Source organism: Paramormyrops kingsleyae, chromosome 20 (assembly GCF_048594095.1).
Source record: "Paramormyrops kingsleyae isolate MSU_618 chromosome 20, PKINGS_0.4, whole genome shotgun sequence".
Classification (NCBI taxonomy): domain Eukaryota; kingdom Metazoa; phylum Chordata; class Actinopteri; order Osteoglossiformes; family Mormyridae; genus Paramormyrops; species Paramormyrops kingsleyae.
The window spans coordinates 23,107,560-23,125,079 of record NC_132816.1 but is presented as its reverse complement, the minus strand read 5'-3'; the positions used below and the strand labels follow the sequence as shown (position 1 = coordinate 23,125,079).

At 53.7% G+C, this 17,520-nt stretch overlaps 1 protein-coding gene across 6 annotated transcripts in view; it reads left to right on the top strand.

The window, feature by feature from the left end:
* The first annotated feature begins 2,165 nt into the window (after positions 1-2,165).
* dnmbp (dynamin binding protein) overlaps positions 2,166-17,520 on the top strand; it is a 38,908-nt gene continuing 23,553 nt past the window's right edge. Inside the window, exons 1-5 of one of the 6 annotated variants that reach the window (XM_072703280.1) lie at positions 2,166-2,738; positions 3,060-3,230; positions 10,988-11,142; positions 12,107-12,229; positions 13,070-14,992. In XM_072703280.1, coding sequence (XP_072559381.1) covers positions 10,998-11,142; positions 12,107-12,229; positions 13,070-14,992 — 2,191 coding nt within the window. In that variant the 5' untranslated portion in view covers positions 2,166-2,738; positions 3,060-3,230; positions 10,988-10,997. Of the gene's footprint in view, positions 2,739-3,059; positions 3,231-3,326; positions 3,599-10,984; positions 11,143-12,106; positions 12,230-13,069; positions 14,993-17,520 lie in introns of those variants that run through there. The other 5 variants (XM_072703279.1, XM_072703275.1, XM_072703276.1 and 2 more) reach the window with 5 other exon arrangements.

The window sequence follows — 17,520 nt, the reverse complement described above, 5'->3', positions numbered from 1 at the left end:
TCTGTGGGAGTGGGGGGTGGTTCATATGCAAATAAGCTGGTGCCTAATTGGCCAGACGCCTCCGCTGTAAAGCAGAATCGACGTGCTCATCAGCTAACTGCTCAAACCTGCCAGAATGCCGCTGTGACCTTTCGACGTGTCAGCTTGGTGACCCTAGACACGCCATGTGGTTTCTGCAATGACACTTACAGCTGTTTTTCACTTCTTGTTCCAGCTGCAGCTGGCTAGGTCACTGCGGCAGTGCCTCCACCTCCATGTCTCCATCCCTACACCATCAACTGCCTCCAAACATAAGCAGAAACCTTTTTTTATCAGAATATATTCTTCAAAGTCACCTTGGAACAGTTTATGCGACACAGGCATGGAGTTTATGGCAGACAGCATAGGGCACAAAGCAAGGGGCGACAGGCAAAGCAGACACACTGAAGTGGGGGCAGGTTTGTGGCGATGGTTCATCCAGCTGCATGTCTTTGGTCTTGGGGACGAAACCTGGGCAACACAGGGGAGTGTGTACCCTCCACAGCCAACGCACCGACACTGCGTTCAAACCCCTAACTACCTCTGAAGCTGACTGAGCTACAGTGATTCCTCCATGTATGTTATACATACAGACATAATACATATAAATACACACACACACTGCGCGATTGTTTTGTTTTCGTTTTCTTTTTTTTTTGGAGCATCTGGAGGAGTGAACGACTATTAATTTAATTGTATAGACACTGCACATTTGAGAATTAACCGCTTTAATCTTGGACCTATGGCAGCGTTTTTAAAATCAGACATGTCTATCAGTGAGCAGTAATAGCGAGGAACAGGGATAATCCTGTTGCCCTTAATGGATGCAGAACTTCCACTTTGACCTGAATTCCGCAGCGGCACGGCTCGGGACTTCAGAGCAGCCCGAAGCACAAACCTCCGCTAGCGCTGCGGCGAGGAGAGCCGCGCCTGGAATGCGGCCGAAGGGATTCCGTTAGCAGAGCGGCTTAGCCAAAGCTCCCGCTCAGGCAAGCACGCAGGACCGCTTCTCTCCATGTCGCTTTTCATTTTGGAAGTGTACCTGCTCGCAAGCACGAAAGAGGAGCTGGCGATGTAGGCTTAGCTAATAAATGTCTTCCCTGATTCCTCGATTGGCTCATGCAGCTTTGAACCACCTGCGGCTCAACACTAACAAAACCAAAGAGCTCGTCATAGACTACAGGAAGTCTAGACCATGCCCTCAGCCAGTCCAGATTGGGGGGGCACATAGAGGTAGTAGGCAGCTACAAGTACCTCGGACTGCTGCTGGATGACAAGCTGGACTGGGCAGACAACACCGACCTTCTGTACAAGAAGACCCAGAGCTGGCTGTATTTCCTGAGAAGGCTGCGATCATTCAACATCTGCAGTAAACTACTGATGATGTTTTACCAAACAGTGATTGCCAGTGTGCTGTTCTATGCTGGGGGGGCAGTTCAATGAACAGGGACACTTCGCGGCTGGACAAACCGATCAGACGGGCAGCTCTGTGGTTGGCATGGCGCTGGACAACCTGGTAACAATGCCTGGAAAAAGGACATTGAATTAGCTGCTGGCCATTTTGGAGGATGTCAGCCCCCATGCATGATCATAATAGTATGACTAATTTATAATACCATGCATGGTGGGTCAGTAATCCCCCTTAGTGTAGGGTCATACTAAGGCTATCTTTTTACTTATTTATTTTTACTTTGACCCTTTTATAATAGGCAGTAGCTTAGTTATAATTTTAATGTATGTCCTTGTTCTGTGTGTTTTTGTCTGCCGTTTATGTTTATACCACTGTGGTATGGAGCTACTAGAAATTAGAATTTCCCTCTGGGATTATTAAAGTTTATCTATCTATCGATCTGTCTGTCTGTCTGTCTATCTGTGTGTTTGTATGTGTTACCAACCCATCTAATGACACGATTCTGGGTTGCAAACTATGGTCATCTGGCTGGAGCGACATTTTCAATTCGACACAAGTCTGCACACACATTTATCTTTGTAACAGTTTTATTAACTAGTAAATAGTCCGTAAAATACCCAAACGGTTTTGATGTAGCACATTTTACGTTTATAATGGGAATCATATACATTCGCCGTAAGATTTCTTGCGTGAGCGTGAGTCTGAAAGCGTGAGTGTCACGTCAGATGCGTCAGTTGGCAACCTTGCGAATCACACCAAAATCGGAAGAATTATTGTTAAACGAGTCTTTTATACTTAAAGAATTGATCTAACTTTAATTATAAAGAATCTACATAGACACGTGTTTTAAAATAGAATATATGTGCGCTTGATCGTGATTAGTTACAAGCAAATCGCGGTTGTAACTAAAAACTCTTAATCGATATACAACACAAGTGTGTGTGTGAGAGAGATTGCGTATGTGCGCGCGCATGTGTATTTTGATACTTTCGAGTCGTTTTGGGCAAAACCTAAACTTGTCATTATAAAACAGCGAAAAATAGAGTCAAGTTGTGTGAGTCACGTTTTAAAAGAGCCCGGGTACAAAACGAAAGCTGCTATTTGAGAGGCAGCTGAGCTTCGAGATGTTTAACAGTAACCAAACCAGGCGCAGCGCGCCGACATCCCGAGCTCGCCGTCAACTATAATCATTTAGCCTACAAGTTTGCTTCCGTTTTGTTTTGTTTGTTACTGGTCGATACTCAAAGAAATAAAGTTTTTACTGCGAAGATCGTGGAGTGGGAGCGCCCGGACGTGCATTTGGACCCAGGTACGATGGATCACAACAGCACCGATAATGTTTAACATGCTACATGTTTATAAATGATACTGTCACAATGTCACACACGTGTTAAAATGATAATGTTACAATGTCACACACGTGTTAAAATGATAATGTTACAATGTCACAAACGTTTTAAAATGATAATGATACAATGTAACGCGTATTAGAATAATATTACAAGCAGGGCAGTTACCATCTCCGCGTTACAAGCAAGTTAAACTGATAATATCACAGATAGGGCAGCGATCATATCCACTTCATACACTTTGAAATGCCAGTTGCGATCGGCTGTTTTTCGCCTTACAGCACTAAGGGGCGGCCAGTGGACGCAGCAACCACCACCAGTGCAATGAGAGTTGAAAGTCGGGCTATAAGGTGAACCCTCGGCGGTTGTGTTTGAGAAGCAAACCGCCGCGACATGGTCGTCGTGCCGGAGGAGTACACCTTCGAGGGAACGTTAAGCAACGGGGGAGCCAGGTAACACCGCTCGATGTGGCCCCGCTTTTTGCTCAGGCGTGCGGCAGCCAGTCCCCGCCGCGGCCGGTCCTGTCGGGGGTGGGGTGCAGCTGATGTCAGCCGGGCATGGGTGGGGGGATCTCCGTGGGCCGGACCTCCCTGGAAGGGGAAAGTGGCTGCCGTGGCGCGCGTAAGCGATCGCGACGGGACGTCGGAGGCTGAGACACACGGAGAGAAGCGGTTCGGTCCGGAAGGGTCCGATCGGCTGGGCGCGGCGCAGACGAAGTGTGTGTGCGGGTCTGGTCTGGATTACGCGGAGCCCGAAAGGCTGAAACTCAGAAACACTGTAACTGATCACGAAACTGCATGAGTCACCGAGGAATGACGGCGTAAGACGGGAGATTGTTTTACTTATGCGTTTGCTTAACTTATGCCTGTTTACTCAGTGTCTGCATATAATACTTTAGTGTCTGTCTGCGTAATACTCAGTGTGTCTGCCTTACGGTATACTCCAGCGTCTGTGTGTCTATATAATACTCCGTGCCTGTCTGTGTAATAGTGTATTTGCTGCTGCTTTACCTCTATTTTACTTTTATTTATTGAGGCTGCTTGTGATTGTCCGTTTTACACAACGCCCCTGGCTTCACTCCCGCATCACCTGTAGGACCATCTGCTGCCAGCTGTTAGCACGCAGTGCTCCGGGAGTCTGAAAGCCAGCAGGCAGTTGGTGTTTGAGCCACTTGTCGATCCTGGTCCGGGTCCGTGGGACAGTCTGTGTGATGGCCCAGTCCGTTATTTCAGTGTGCCGATCTGTTTCAGCTGGTAGCGTTAACTGCCTGTGTGCTTTTGTAAATAACAAACAATGTTTATATCTGATTATAGCTCCACCCCACCCCCAAAAAATATACATTTAACTCTTAATAGTGTAGCTTTGATCAGTGACCTGGCAACTGTCTGATAGCTGTTCAGTACTTACATGTGGTTAAGTCACTATGGCAGGATTCCGCAGGCATATGGTCAGCTGGGAGCTCGTGATGTCAGAGCAGCCTGTCACAGCTGCTCTCTGTAAGCTGAAGCCTCGTCCTGTGTCCATGCCCTGTCAGTGACTCCACATCGTGCTCGAGTGCAGTGCTCTGGGCTGTGCTGCCCCTGTGGGCGCTCAGCCAGGCTCCGGAAGGCCCCGGGAAGCCCTGCTCGCTGGCAGTTTGCTCAGCAGTGATGTTGTGGTACGTCACGCTGCTTGCGTGCTCAGTGTACTTGAGTTATTTACTTGTGGCCGTGCCAGCGGAACCACTGGGGTGACTTGAACACAAAGGCCGCCCTTCAGGCCCGCTGGGACCCACGCGGCCTCCTCACCCACGTTTGCCCAGGACACAAGGGTGCTCTGTACGCCTCCCAGCCATCGCCGCTGCTACGGGGGGGTGCGTTTCCCATGAATGGCGATGTCTGGGGCAGCTCGGCTGTAGCAAAGCGGGGGCAGGTAGGGGGTAAATAATTCAGCACTTGGTGTCAGTGTGGTGATATTTGAAGCGCACGGCTCCCTGAACTGGGGCGGTGCTTGCCTATGTGGGTCAGCACTTGGGAGGCCCTACAGTGACAACTGGGAGGTTGCTTGGTCAAATCCTGTGTCTTGCAGAGTGATGTCACGCTCGGGCCCTCGAGCGCGGCCCTTAACCGCACGTGATCCCGGAGCCGGCTGACCCTACACTCTCGCCCTCACTCATCTGCTAAATAAGCATGACGCCATGAGCCTGCCCTTTGTGCGGAACGGCGACCGAGAGCGTGAAGGTTGGCGATGGCAAGGCGTGGCGGCCCCATTGGCATGTTTCCTGCTACGTGCCGATTGGTGCAAGAGGAGAGTGTGGGCGGGGCTCCGCCAGTAGCTTGTCGCACCATTGGCTCTAGATTTAATGACTCCAGGCTGCCTTCTATCTGTGAAATACATACATGCTTTTTGGGCTTGTTTATGTAAGAATTACCAGTGCTGACTGGTGGTGGCCACGGGGCATCAGGGGCCAGTCCGTTTGCTGCTCCCCAGATGTCTCTGTCACTCTCAGGCTGTGACGATGTCCTGCCACAGTTGCGTTCTCACGAGATCAGCCCCAGCACCCTGAACAAGCAGAATGGGAGTAGAGTTCTTACCATCTGACTTTTATTTCATACAGCTGTGGAGATCTTTCTGGAACTCGCTATGGGCTGGTGGGTGTGTATGCTTCAGCGAGCATTGCTGGGCTTCCCCTGCGCTTGCTGAGAAATTAGCAAACCTCCCTCTGTGGGGTTTAAAATGTTTTAAGATGGAATGTTCTGGACGAACATGACCACGTGTGTTTTGTTAAGATTCACCATGGCAACTTGATGTCATCGGGCGGCTGGCCTGAAGGAGGACCCCGGCCACCCTACGACCTCTGGGGGTGGGGGGCATTTTGCCATGTGACTCACAGCGTTCCCACTGCATGCTAACAAGCTAATGGGATACAGACGTGGTTTTTGTGTTTGTATGTGAGCTGCGTTTCTCTCTTCTGATGGGAATGTATCATTATCTGGGCAGGAATAGTGCATTTTCAGGGGTGGGGGGCTTCAGGGTATAATGACACCCCCCAGGGAACCCAGAGGAGGGCTCGTCTCAGCCTGGGGACTGTAGATAGATGGAGCAATGGTCCTGATTGACCATACTGTTTCTGGGTTGCCAGGTACTGCACTGCTTTCTTTGGTTGCCAGATATCTGCCTTAGGACACATATTTCTAAAATTTGGCCATATGATGATGATGATGATGACGATGATGATGATGATGATGTAAATGTGCCCCCCTGGGGGTGCCGAGGCCAGTGCTCAGGGGCAGAAAAATAACAGGCAAGCAGCATTGACAGCACGGCTGTGTGGAACCTTCCAGAGGATTTGCAGGCAGGCCGTCAGCTGATCCGGTTACTCGTGCTTTGGCTTCTCGAAACTGCTCCCCATCCCCCTGATTAGCCCCCATGTGCGTGCACACAGACCCCCCCCCCAAACACAGATATACACACTCACACACGGAGCCAAGGCTGCACACATACTGGTTGCAGCCAATCGGTTGATGTGCATCTGTCTGTGCTGTCGTGTGTGTGGCTTGTGCTCATTGTGGGCTGGGCTGGGCTGTGTCTGGGGTGCTGTGCTGGGCTGTGTCTGGGGTGCTGTGCTGGGCTGGGCTGGGCTGTGCCTGGGGTGCTGTGCTGGGCTGTGCTGTGCTGTGTCTGGGGTGCAGTGCTGGGCTGGGCTGTGCTGTGCCTGGGGTGCAGTGCCACACGCTGGGTGTCCATGACCTGTCACCGTGGTGTGTGTGTGTGCCCAAGGGGATATATGGGCTCCTCCCACTGTGTCTGTCACACAACTGTCACTGCATTGTCACTGTAGGGCCATCAGCCCTGGAACAACTGTGTGTGTGTGTGTGTGTGTGTCACTGTGCAAGTCTCCTCTCCGTGCTGCACGGCCCGTCGTGTTCAGGTCACTATAATGGAAAGCATGCCAAGTTGCCTGCTGTCTTAGGCACATGGCTGACCCCCACCGCTCGTTGTCCTTCACACCTCGGGCTGGAGGTGGTCGTTCACGCGGAAGCTTGTGGTCACACTACATTTAGTGGAAGCGGATGGTGATGGTCGGTGCTGCATGCAGCAGTGATACTCCATCAGACCAGGAGAGGGCAGATCAACAAATGCAAATACAGGTAGTGTAGTGAAATGAGTAAACATTAACAGTTTTAAAGTAATTAGTCAAGGCTTGGGCGGTATTACGGTAATAAAGCATACCAGAGTATTTTAGCACGGATGCACAAGGTAAAAATCTGCGCTAAACACACAGCGAGCGCAGCCATCCGCAGCCAAGCCCTGATGATGACGTTTACGTCCCTTAGTCTCATCTGCAACTGGAAGCACAAGCGGAAACAAGTAGAAATTAGCCTCTACTTTCCTGATTTGTTGGCTTGTATGCGAAGGCCGCAGACGCAGCCGTGTGCGGCTCTGTGCTGATGCCGCTGTTGGGCCCCTGAGCGAGGCCCTTAACCCCCCCAGCCCCAGCGGTGCTGCACGCTGGCTGACGCTGTGCTCTCACCTGCATGTGTGTCTCATGGAGAACAGGATGGAGTCGGCGAAGAGACAGTAAATGTGTGTCTATTCCCTGCTTGTTGCCCCGTGTGGGATCATCATCTCCAATGACTGCAAAACAGCAGCTCAGGGCTCCCCACCAAATCGGGCAAGAATCTGAATGCGATCATTTCTCAGCTTCACAGACAGGCCCTGGCCTGTAGGTGGCGCTGATGTTCTCACCATGCTGAATTTGCAGCAGAACAGTGCTGTCCTCCATGGAGATGGAGGTCGGAGGTTTGGGGAGTAGTCTCCTCTGTGGATACAGAGGTTATACACTATAGGAAGACCTACTTTGAGGATTGAGGACGGTCGTTCACACAGCAGCTTGTGTTCCTACTGTGGATGTAGATGGTTCCGGTCGGTGCATGTGTACTGTAATGATCCTCCAGACCAGCAGAGGGCAGATGTCATCTCCTAGGTCTGAATGAAACTTATGCAGAAGCAGGATGAGATACGATTTATAACCGCAAGTTTCAAGTCGTCTTGGGTTTTTAAAACAATAAAAACATAACTTTGATTTGTAAAACTACTTAACTGATGTCAGTTTGGACCGTCAATATGTTTAATATTTACTTCTGCCCAATCACGCTTGTCATTGAAAGTCTTATTCGATTCTTGTGATAAAATATGATTTTTGGGTAGAAATCAATAATAAGACATAAGTGGAATATACAGAGCGCCTAAGGGGTCAGGGTGCCTTCTCTCGCTTTAGTTCATGTGCTCCCACTGCTCTTGCCCACTTGCTGTTTCCTGCAACGTGACGGCATGGATAAACCTAAGGTGAGGTTTGTGTGCCCACTTCACCTTCAGTAGCCCAGCTGTCAGGTGTAGTTACTGCTGATGTGTTTTCACCCCGACCTCCTAGGGGCTCTGTAGTAATGTATCATTAATATTGAACAGATTTTTGATATTTGTTTTGAGCTGAACAAATTGAAAGGACAGTGTTTACATACATGCCACTTACTGGATACACCTGGTCAGTTACCTTGCACATGTGCAGTCGACGCATTTTACGCTAGACGTAAAAATCTGGGCTACATGCACACCGACTACAGCCGTCCACAGACAACCCCTGATGACGATATTTACGCCACGTCCTCTCGTCCGCAACTGAAAGCGCACGTGTGTGAAAAGTAAAGTATGAATTGGCCTTTAGAAAAAGAGTGAGGAGCTCAGACATTCGGGAGGGACTCGAAGTAGAGCCGCTGCTCCTCCGCATCAAAAGGAGTCAGTTGAGGTGGTTCGGGCATCTATCTAGGATTCCTCCTGAATGCCTCCCTGAGGAGCTGTTTTGGACATGTCCAGCCGGAAGGAGGCCCCGGGGCAGACCCAGGACACGCTGGAGAGATCATACCTCTCGGCTGGCCTGGGAACGCCTTGGTATCCCCCGGAGGAGCTGGAGGAGGTGGCTGGGGAGAGGGAGGTCTGGGCATCCCTGCTTAGACTGCTGCCCCTGCGACCCGACCCCGGATAAGCAGCAGATAATGGATGGATGGATTTCCAATTCAGTTGGCCTGGTATCTTCAGGCTTTTGAAGTGTTTAGTTCTCATTTATTTGGACCATCGGGTTATTTGCTGGTGGCCCATTGGAAGGGAATTTGACCTGGAGAATGTCTGCATGTCTTACCTTGGTCAGTGAGGGATGGGGGGTGACCATAAGCAGAGAACCTGGAAACAGGCCGTAGTGTTGGATGACGAAAGCCATGGTCTGCTCTTTCTGCCTCGGCTGGCCTTTGGCGAAGGGCTTTATAGTGTGGTGATAATCTTTAGGAGGGCTTTTCTTCTAGTGTGGGAAGAGGAGCATAGGTTAGTTCATCTGACAGGCACATTACAGAGTTTTGGGTGGTTTAACATGTGGGAAGATGAGATGATGGCAAGCGCTTGTCCTGCAGCTGCGGACGGTGGCACACGCTCGTCCTGCAGCGGCGGACGGTGGCACGCGCTCGTCCTGCAGCGGCGGACGGTGGCACGCGCTCGTCCTGCAGCGGCGGACGGTGGCACGCGCTCGTCCTGCAGCGGCGGACGGTGGCACGCGCTCGTCCTGCAGCGGTAGACAGTGGCATGCACTCCTCTTTCTTAACAGATGCTGGGTATGCTCTGCTCAGCCTGACACGCCATGGGTACCGCTTTAGTGGTGCTTCATCTGGCTGCAGGAAAGCCTGGACTTTGTTGCCATCAGCTGTGACTGTGGCTCATGCGTGCCTTCTGCAGTGCATCCCCTGTGCAGCGTGTACATTTTGCTGTGTGCGGCATGTACAGTGTGTGCCCTTTGCAATGTGGCCCTGATTATCCAGTCTGAAGTACTAACTGTAGCAGAGAGCAGGAAGTACTAGTTACCACAGTCACCAGTGGTTGGTGTGCCTGGTCTGTGAGCCCCCCCAGCTCTTCCTGCCCCCACCCCAACACTCAGAGCCATAGTGTAGGGCGCAGATCAAACAGTGTGTGTGTGTGTTGTGAAAACTGACACCCGTCAGAAAGAGCCATGTCACCTGATCCTGTGGGGGCGGATCGAGCCCATGCTCCCCACCCCCCCAAAGGTTGGTCCTGGTGCTCGGCCCCCCATTTCGGGTTTGCGTTCCCATATGCTTGCCTTCCATGCCCCACACATGCTGCACAGCTCCAGACTAAGGTGTGCTGCTGCTGTTTGTTTGCTTCTGTCTCTCTCCCAGCTCACGTTTCCGGGTGGGGGAGTTTGTCAGCTGTATCTCCTGGGGGCGCACACACAAACACACACACACACACACACACACACACACGTAAGGTAAACATATCCTTATGGGGACCGCTCATTCATTTCAATGGGAAAAATGCTAACGCTAACTATGACAACCTTTCCGCTAACTAGGAAACCGGTCCCCATAAGGGAAAAAAAACGGATATTTATCACGTTATGGGGACATTGTGTCCCCATAAGGATAGGTAAACCCGCTCACACACACACACAAACAAACACACACACACACACAGAGGCATACATAGAAACACAAAGAAATACAGAGACACAAACACATTCACAATGACAGATGCGCACACACATACTCATACAGACACACGCAAGGCACACGCATACATACAGACGGATACATGCGTGCACACTGCCACTCTGCAGTAAGGACACACTGATTGGCGGCAGTTGGCTCTATCTGTTTCACTTCCTTTCCGTCTGACGCCCAGCTGTCCCTGTTGGCCTCTGAGAAGGTCTATCTTGTTTTTCTTTAAGGAAGAGGGTTCAGCTGTTCAAGTGTGTGTGTCTGTGTGTGTGTGCACTTGTGTCTGTGTGGATATTCTCTCTTCTTGGAATTGTGTAACCTAAACTTCCCAGGAATGAAGTTTACGCCATACTGACAAAGCTAGTGTTCAGCCAGCAAAACTAGTGGCCAGAATGTGGTACTGCAGCATGTGCCAATTTCCTGCCATGCGTGATCCTGCTTGGAGTCTGATTGGATGGGCCTCTTCTCAGAGCCGAGAGCTCAGGGTGCGCCTCTGTAGGTTGCGCACAAGCTGGAGTGAATCTGTGCTAGAGGACAGAGGCCAGCTTTTTGTTGGTGGAGGAGCAGGTCCTCTCAGACCACATAAATTATTTAATCTCAGCACTGTGCGTGTATGGATCCTGACCCACCTCTGTCTCTGTCTCTCCCGCTACCCCCTTCCTCCCCAGTAGATTCTGAGTGATGGAGCTGGGCTCTGTGGTCCGGGCCATCTTCGATTTCCGCCCCAGCGTGTCAGAGGAGCTGCCCCTCTTTACTGGCGATGTCATCGAGGTGCTGAGTGTGGTGGATGACTTCTGGTTGCTAGGCAACAAGGATGGCGTCACAGGTAGGTGGCACTATTGCGCTGGGGTCTGCAGCACGTTTTTGAGTCTGTCGAGCGGCCAGCCAGTCTGCCTGGGGGCATCCTGGGGCCCTACAGGCTGTGCTCCTCCTCCTCCCTGGATGGATGCAGATTCACTTCCCAGTCATGCCCAAACAAGCCCACATTTCTCATCCCTGAGTCATGTGGCATTTCCCCATTTCCGGGTTGGCCCAGACCTCATTTATGGAGGAGAACTTGATGTTCCTGAAACTGGAGTGAAACTGCAGAATGTCCCATAAGCTGTGCCGCCTTCAGCTCTGGGTCAAGGCCTGAAGTCCCTAGCCCAGAACACTCGTCTGCTCCTGCCCCTTTCTCTTCTGAATGCTCCCCATTCCTCCCCTGTTCCTCTCCATCACCACTTGCCCCCATCTCTCCTGCATGCTGCCTGTTCCTCCCCTGTTATTCCCCTGCTCCCTGTTCAGCTCCTGATCCCATCTCTCCTGCATGATCCTCATTTCTCTCCTACTCCCCCTATCAGCTCCTGGCCCTGTCTCTCCTGAATGCTCCTATTCCTCCCCTCATCCCCCTTTCAGTTTGTGCCCCAGCCTCTCCTGCATGCTCCCTGTTCCTCCCCTGCCTATCTCTCTCCTGCATGCTTCAGTTCATCCCCTGCTCCCCCCATCAGCTCCTGGCCCTGTCTCTCCTGAATGCTCCTATTCCTCCCCTCGTCCCCCTTTCAGTTTGTGCCCCAGCCTCTCCTGCATGCTCCCTGTTCCTCCCCTGCCCATCTCTCTCCTGCATGCTCCAGTTCATCCCCTGCTCCCCTCATCAGCTCCTGTCCCAGTCTCTCCTGTATGGTACCTTTTCTTCCTCTCCTCCCTCCCCAGTCAGCTCCTGCCCCCATCTTTCCTGCATGTTCTTGTTCCTCCCCTGCTCCCTCTGATAGAGGTATAACTTGTGGGGTTCTGTGTTCCTTCTGCCCGTACAGGCCAATTTCCCAGCACATTTGTGGAGGCTATTCTCATCCCTAGCACCCGACCAGGAGACCAGCTCTACGTCTGCATCAGTGACTTCAGTGCTGCATCGCCGGAGAACCTGTCTCTCAAGCGAGGTGGGTGGCGGACGTGCGCTGGGCGGCATGCCGCTGCACTGCCACTGGCGCACTTTCTCAGGATCATACCGGCACGTGACTGACTGGGCGGGGCTAACCAGTGCCACAGCATACCGCCTCCTCTGACTGGGCGGGGGTTAACCAGTGCCACAGCATACCGCCTCCTCTGACTGGGCGGGGGTTAACCAGTGCCACAGCATACCGCCACTTCTGACTGGGCGGGGGTTAACCAGTGCCACAGCATACCGCCTCCTCTGACTGGGGGAGATGCTGTCTTGGCTGCAGCTCAAGCAAGGCTGAAGCAAAGTGTGGCCGTTACCATGGCGACCTCATCTGGGGTGCTGGTTCCCACCGTCATCTTACATGTTCAGGTTCTCCTGTGCCAGCTGTCACCGTCTTGACCTTCTTGCTGGCATTTGGAGGCTTAATTCCAGGTGAAAACCATGGTCAGACTGGGTCACCGGCCATTTGCAGAGAGACGCCGCATTGCCCCGTTACCGCCGGCCGGAGCGCGGCACGGCCGTGTCCCTGCTGTCTGTTGGCTGCCTTGCACTTGCACACAATTGCCTGTGGGTGGTGCCATTTCACTGCATTGTGGATGTCTTTCTTTTACTCTGTTGTGTCATTAATTGCTGAATGTAATTGGCGTGTTTTTGGGAAATGCGTGTCTGGTATAATAAGCGCTGTCAAGCAGGCTTTTCTGCTCTGTGAATGTGTGCATTTAAGGCATTAGACTGAGCCCTCCCTCAGAAACACAGCCTTTGCTGTCCTGCCGTTCGCAGCCCCCCCTACCTGCCTCACTGCTCACCTCACCTCACCCCCCCCCCCCCGTGTCTCTAGGTGATGTGCTGGTGGCTGAGGGCAGTGTGGATGGCTCCTGGATGCGGGGCCGCAGCAGCTGGGGGGCATATGGCCTCTTCCCGCGGTCTTGCGTGATGCGGCTGCGCCTGTCCCCCCGCTGCCGGGAGCTGTCCCAGCGTGCCGCCGCCGCCGCCGAGCTGCCCCCCCACGCCCTGGGCCGAGCCCGTGCCCTCATGGGTCTCTCCGCCCAGCTCGACGAGGAGCTTGACTTCTGTGAGGGGGACCTCATCACCATCGTGGGCGTGCCTGAGCCAGGCTGGCTGCGCGGGGAGCTGGACGGGCGCAGCGGCATCTTCCCTGAGGGCTTCGTGGAGCTGCTGGCTCCCCTGCGCGGTGGAGGGGACACCCAGGCCGTCGCCCGCTACAGGGAGGAAGACGAGGAGGAGAGGCAGCAGGATGAGGAGCGTGAGGTGGGCTTTGGTGAGGCAGAGGTCCCAGCGGGTGGGGGTGAGGCTGCCGGCCTGCATGGCGTGGCGCTGTATGACTTCCGTGCCCTGGAATGCGGCGAGCTGGACTTCGACGTGGGCGACCGCATCCTGGTGCTGCGGACGCTGGAGGACGGCTGGCTGGAGGGTGAGCTACATGGGCGGCGTGGCATCTTCCCACACCGATTCATCCAGCTAGAGGAGCCACTGTGCCACTCTGGCCAATCGGAGTTGAGAGGGGCGGAGTCTCGAGAATCCCCGGCGAGCAGCCTGGCTGGAAGGGACATGGATGCAGATGGGGGCCACCATGCAGTCAAGCAGGAGGCTGGGGACCAGAACCAGGAGTACAGTCCAGCCTGGGGGGGGCAGACTGACTACACCATCTGGGACCTCGACTACTTTGAGCAGGAGATGGAGCGCAGTGGCAGCATTGGCGGGGGGGCGGGGGCCATTGCACCACCGTTGCAGATGGGGGCTGGCCACAGGGCAGCGGCCAAACCACGCCTGCCGCCCCGGCCCAACCTGCCCCTTCTGCTGCAGCGCCGGGCGCAGGGATGTGTGCCCCAGGGCTCATCTACGCCTGCTGCTGGCAGTCTGGTTGCCTCAGGTCCCCATGATGACTGGCTCCATGGAAACGGTCAGGCAGCTGGAGAGCGTCCCACTGACAGACGGACGTCAGACTGCTTGACTGCAGCGGGCCAGCAGGAGGAGCACAAACGCAGGAAGCTGTTCCGGCATTCCAGTGCTGCCGAGGCGGACCTGCTGCCGCCAGAGACAACGTTCCGGAACGGCTTGCCAAGCCCCTCCTTTCTGGATGGACTCAGCGCCTCTGCCACTGACCTGGACTCCAAGCTCTCCCAGCAGCTGACCGAGTTCGAGCTGAGTGTCCCCGGGGGCCGGGGGCCGGGGGCAGGGCACAGAGTCTCCCGCCATTACTCCATCCTGGACTACAGCAGTGAAGGTGACATCATCAGAGGCTCCGCCCACTCCCCTCTGACCCTCAAGCCCGAGACCTGTGCTTTACCCTCCTCTACCTCTTGCCCATCATCCCTAGAGAGGCAAAAGGCACTCAGGCCCCCGCCACCCCGGCCCCGGGTCCTCAGGGGCCCACAGGGGTCCCCGCCCCCTATGGAGCGGCAGTGCAGATCCACCCCCGCCCCACTGAAGCCGGCCCGGCCTGCCCCTCGGCCACCCCAGCGCTGCACCCGCAGTGGTGCAGTGAGCCGTGCCCTACCAGAGGAGGGTGACGTAGAAGCAGAGAGGCCCTCTCAGGAGAAGCAGTGTGAGCAGGTGGCCATTCTGCTGCGCCTCCAGGAGGTGGAGCAGGACCTGGAGATGTACAGGCAAACGGCCGAGGAGCTGCGGAACATGCTGGAGCGGGAGGAGGACCAGGGGGCGCGGCAGCAGGCCTTGGAGAGCCTGGACTTATGCGCCTACAGCATCGACACACTGAGCCTGGAGCAGCAGCAGCTGCAAGGTGAGAGCCGCCTCCCATCACCAGCACTGTTCCTGGATCAGTCCATGTCCCCCTAGCTGCGTGTGTGGGCATTAGCTATACCAACACTGAGGCCTGGTTCAGGGGCAGTGTGCAGGATCCATTGTCTGAAAGAGTGCACTTCCTGTCTAGTGTCTGCTAGCTGCATGTGGTCTGTCTGCCTGCAGGGGGCAGCAGACACTAAAGTAATAGTTAGCCTGCATCTGACACTTAAATAGTATGACTGTGACTGTGTAGTACTCTTTGCAGTGGCTGTGTCTTGGTACTTTCTGGGCAGTGATATGAAGCAATTCTTAAGTTCATGGCTTTTCCAGAAAATAATACCACTGAGTTTGACAGCCCACTGCAGAAGAGAAAGAGCCATTGTTTTATAAACACCTACCAATAGGAGCTTAGGGAGCCAGTGTGTTTAATAAGGGGCACCAATAGGATCTGAGAGCCAGTGTGTTTATTAATGGTCACCAATAGGAGCTCAGAGAGCCAGGGTGTTTATTAATGGGCACCAATAGGAGCTCAGAGAGCCAGGGTGTTTATTAATGGGCACCAATAGGAGCTCAGACAGCAGGGTGTTTATTAATGGGCACCAATAGGAGCTCAGAGAGCCAGGGTGTTTTAATGGGCACCAATAGGAGCTCTGTGTTGCCGGCGGTGTTTGCCTCTCAGTCTCCCACTCCACCTGTATCCAGCTCTGTGCCCCTGTCCGCCTGCCCACTGCCATTACCCAGCCTGACGGTGCTGACCCAGGGGCCTACAGAAAGCCGGTGGGGGGTCACTGATGCAAGCTTGTGACATTTTACAGTGCAGCAGACATACAAGTACACACAGACATGCAGAGATACACCCTTACACACACGCAACACAGCGCAGCTGGGAATGACGCGCAGAGGTCCTGCAGCCCATCACAGAACTACACACAGAATGCATCTGTAGGCCATGTGGAGGGCAGGCTAGTGTGTAGATTGTTCCGGATGGATTATGAGCCTTCATTCACAAGGTCCCTCTGGGTTTGAAGTCAAAAGAAGTCATTTTCACTTGTGCCCCCCCCCCCCCGGCGGCGAGGTCAGTGGCGGTGTGAGTCCTATAGACAGTGTGCTAGCCACGGTGAGCAACGCCCAGAAACCACATGGAAGAAAGCAATGTGGGGTGGGGGGGTGATTGCACAGCTCGGTGTGTGTGTGTGTGTGTGGGTTGGGTAGGGTGGGGCTCTGTGCTCATCCCCAGCCTGTCTGCAGGAATGTCCAGGTGACAAAGTGGCCAGATGACACAGCACCTGTGTGGCCTAGTCCGTTCATCTGTACATTTCTCTGTCCCTCCGTCTGTCCTACGTTTACAGTACCTCCTGGGCCTCCTCGGTGCTGTCGGGCCGGTAGAATATGCTCCTTTGTCCTGTCTGTCCTACGTTTACAGTACCTCCTGGGCCTCCTCGGTCCTGTCGGGCCGGTAGAATATGCTCCTTTGTCCTGTCTGTCCTACGTTTACAGTACCTCCTGGGCCTCCTCGGTCCTGTCGGGCCGGTAGAATATGCTCCTTTGTCCTGTCTGTCCTACGTTTACAGTACCTCCTGGGCCTCCTCGGTCCTGTCGGGCCGGTAGAATATGCTCCTTTGTCCTGTCTGTCCTACGTTTACAGTACCTCCTGGGCCTCCTCGGTCCTGTCGGGCCGGTAGAATATGCTCCTTTGTCCTGTCTGTCCTACGTTTACAGTACCTCCTGGGCCTCCTCGGTCCTGTCGGGCCGGTAGAATATGCTCCTTTGTCCTGTCTGTCCTACGTTTACAGTACCTCCTGGGCCTCCTCAGTCCTGTCGGGCCGGTAGAATGTGCTCCTTTGTCCTGTCTACCCTTTACAGCTGCTCGGGCAGCTGCACGTTACCTCCACCTTTCTTGCCTGTAGTGTGAAGTGTGCCCAGAAGAGGGCGAGCTCACATTTCAGCATGCGGCCCCTGGGATGAGGATTAGCTGAGCCCACAGCACTGTCACTTTGCAGGGGTGCGGGTTGCCATTGTGTTTTTTTGTGGGAATGGGGGGTGTCTGAGTGAAACTAATACAGCATGATACTCTCCTGCACTGTGAACTGTTCAAAGCCTCAATTGTTGAGCTTCCTCACATGTGTTTGCAGGCTCTCAGAGCTCCCATTAGGGTACAGGGCTCAGTTTGTGGTCTGTATGGTTCGAGTTCTCATGGGAACAGTTTAGGGACAGCTCCCCCCCACCCATGCGGGGAAAAGTGCTGAACACAGGGTGCGCTAAGTCAGCCAACGGCACTCCATGCTTCTGCTGGGTCTGTGAACCGCGTGCTGTATGATCGCTGCTCTGATGGCGGCTGGGGGGAGGGGGCTGTGCCTTTTTTTTTCCTCTCTGAAAAAGAGTGGAGTGGGGGGTGTGACTCTGGGAAGGACTTGGAACAATAGTGCATTGTGGACTGAGGATCCACTTTCTTCCGCTGCAATGGTGAACAGGCTTTTCTCCTGACTTTTCAGAGACAGGATTCCAGCTTTGGGTATATAGCACTGC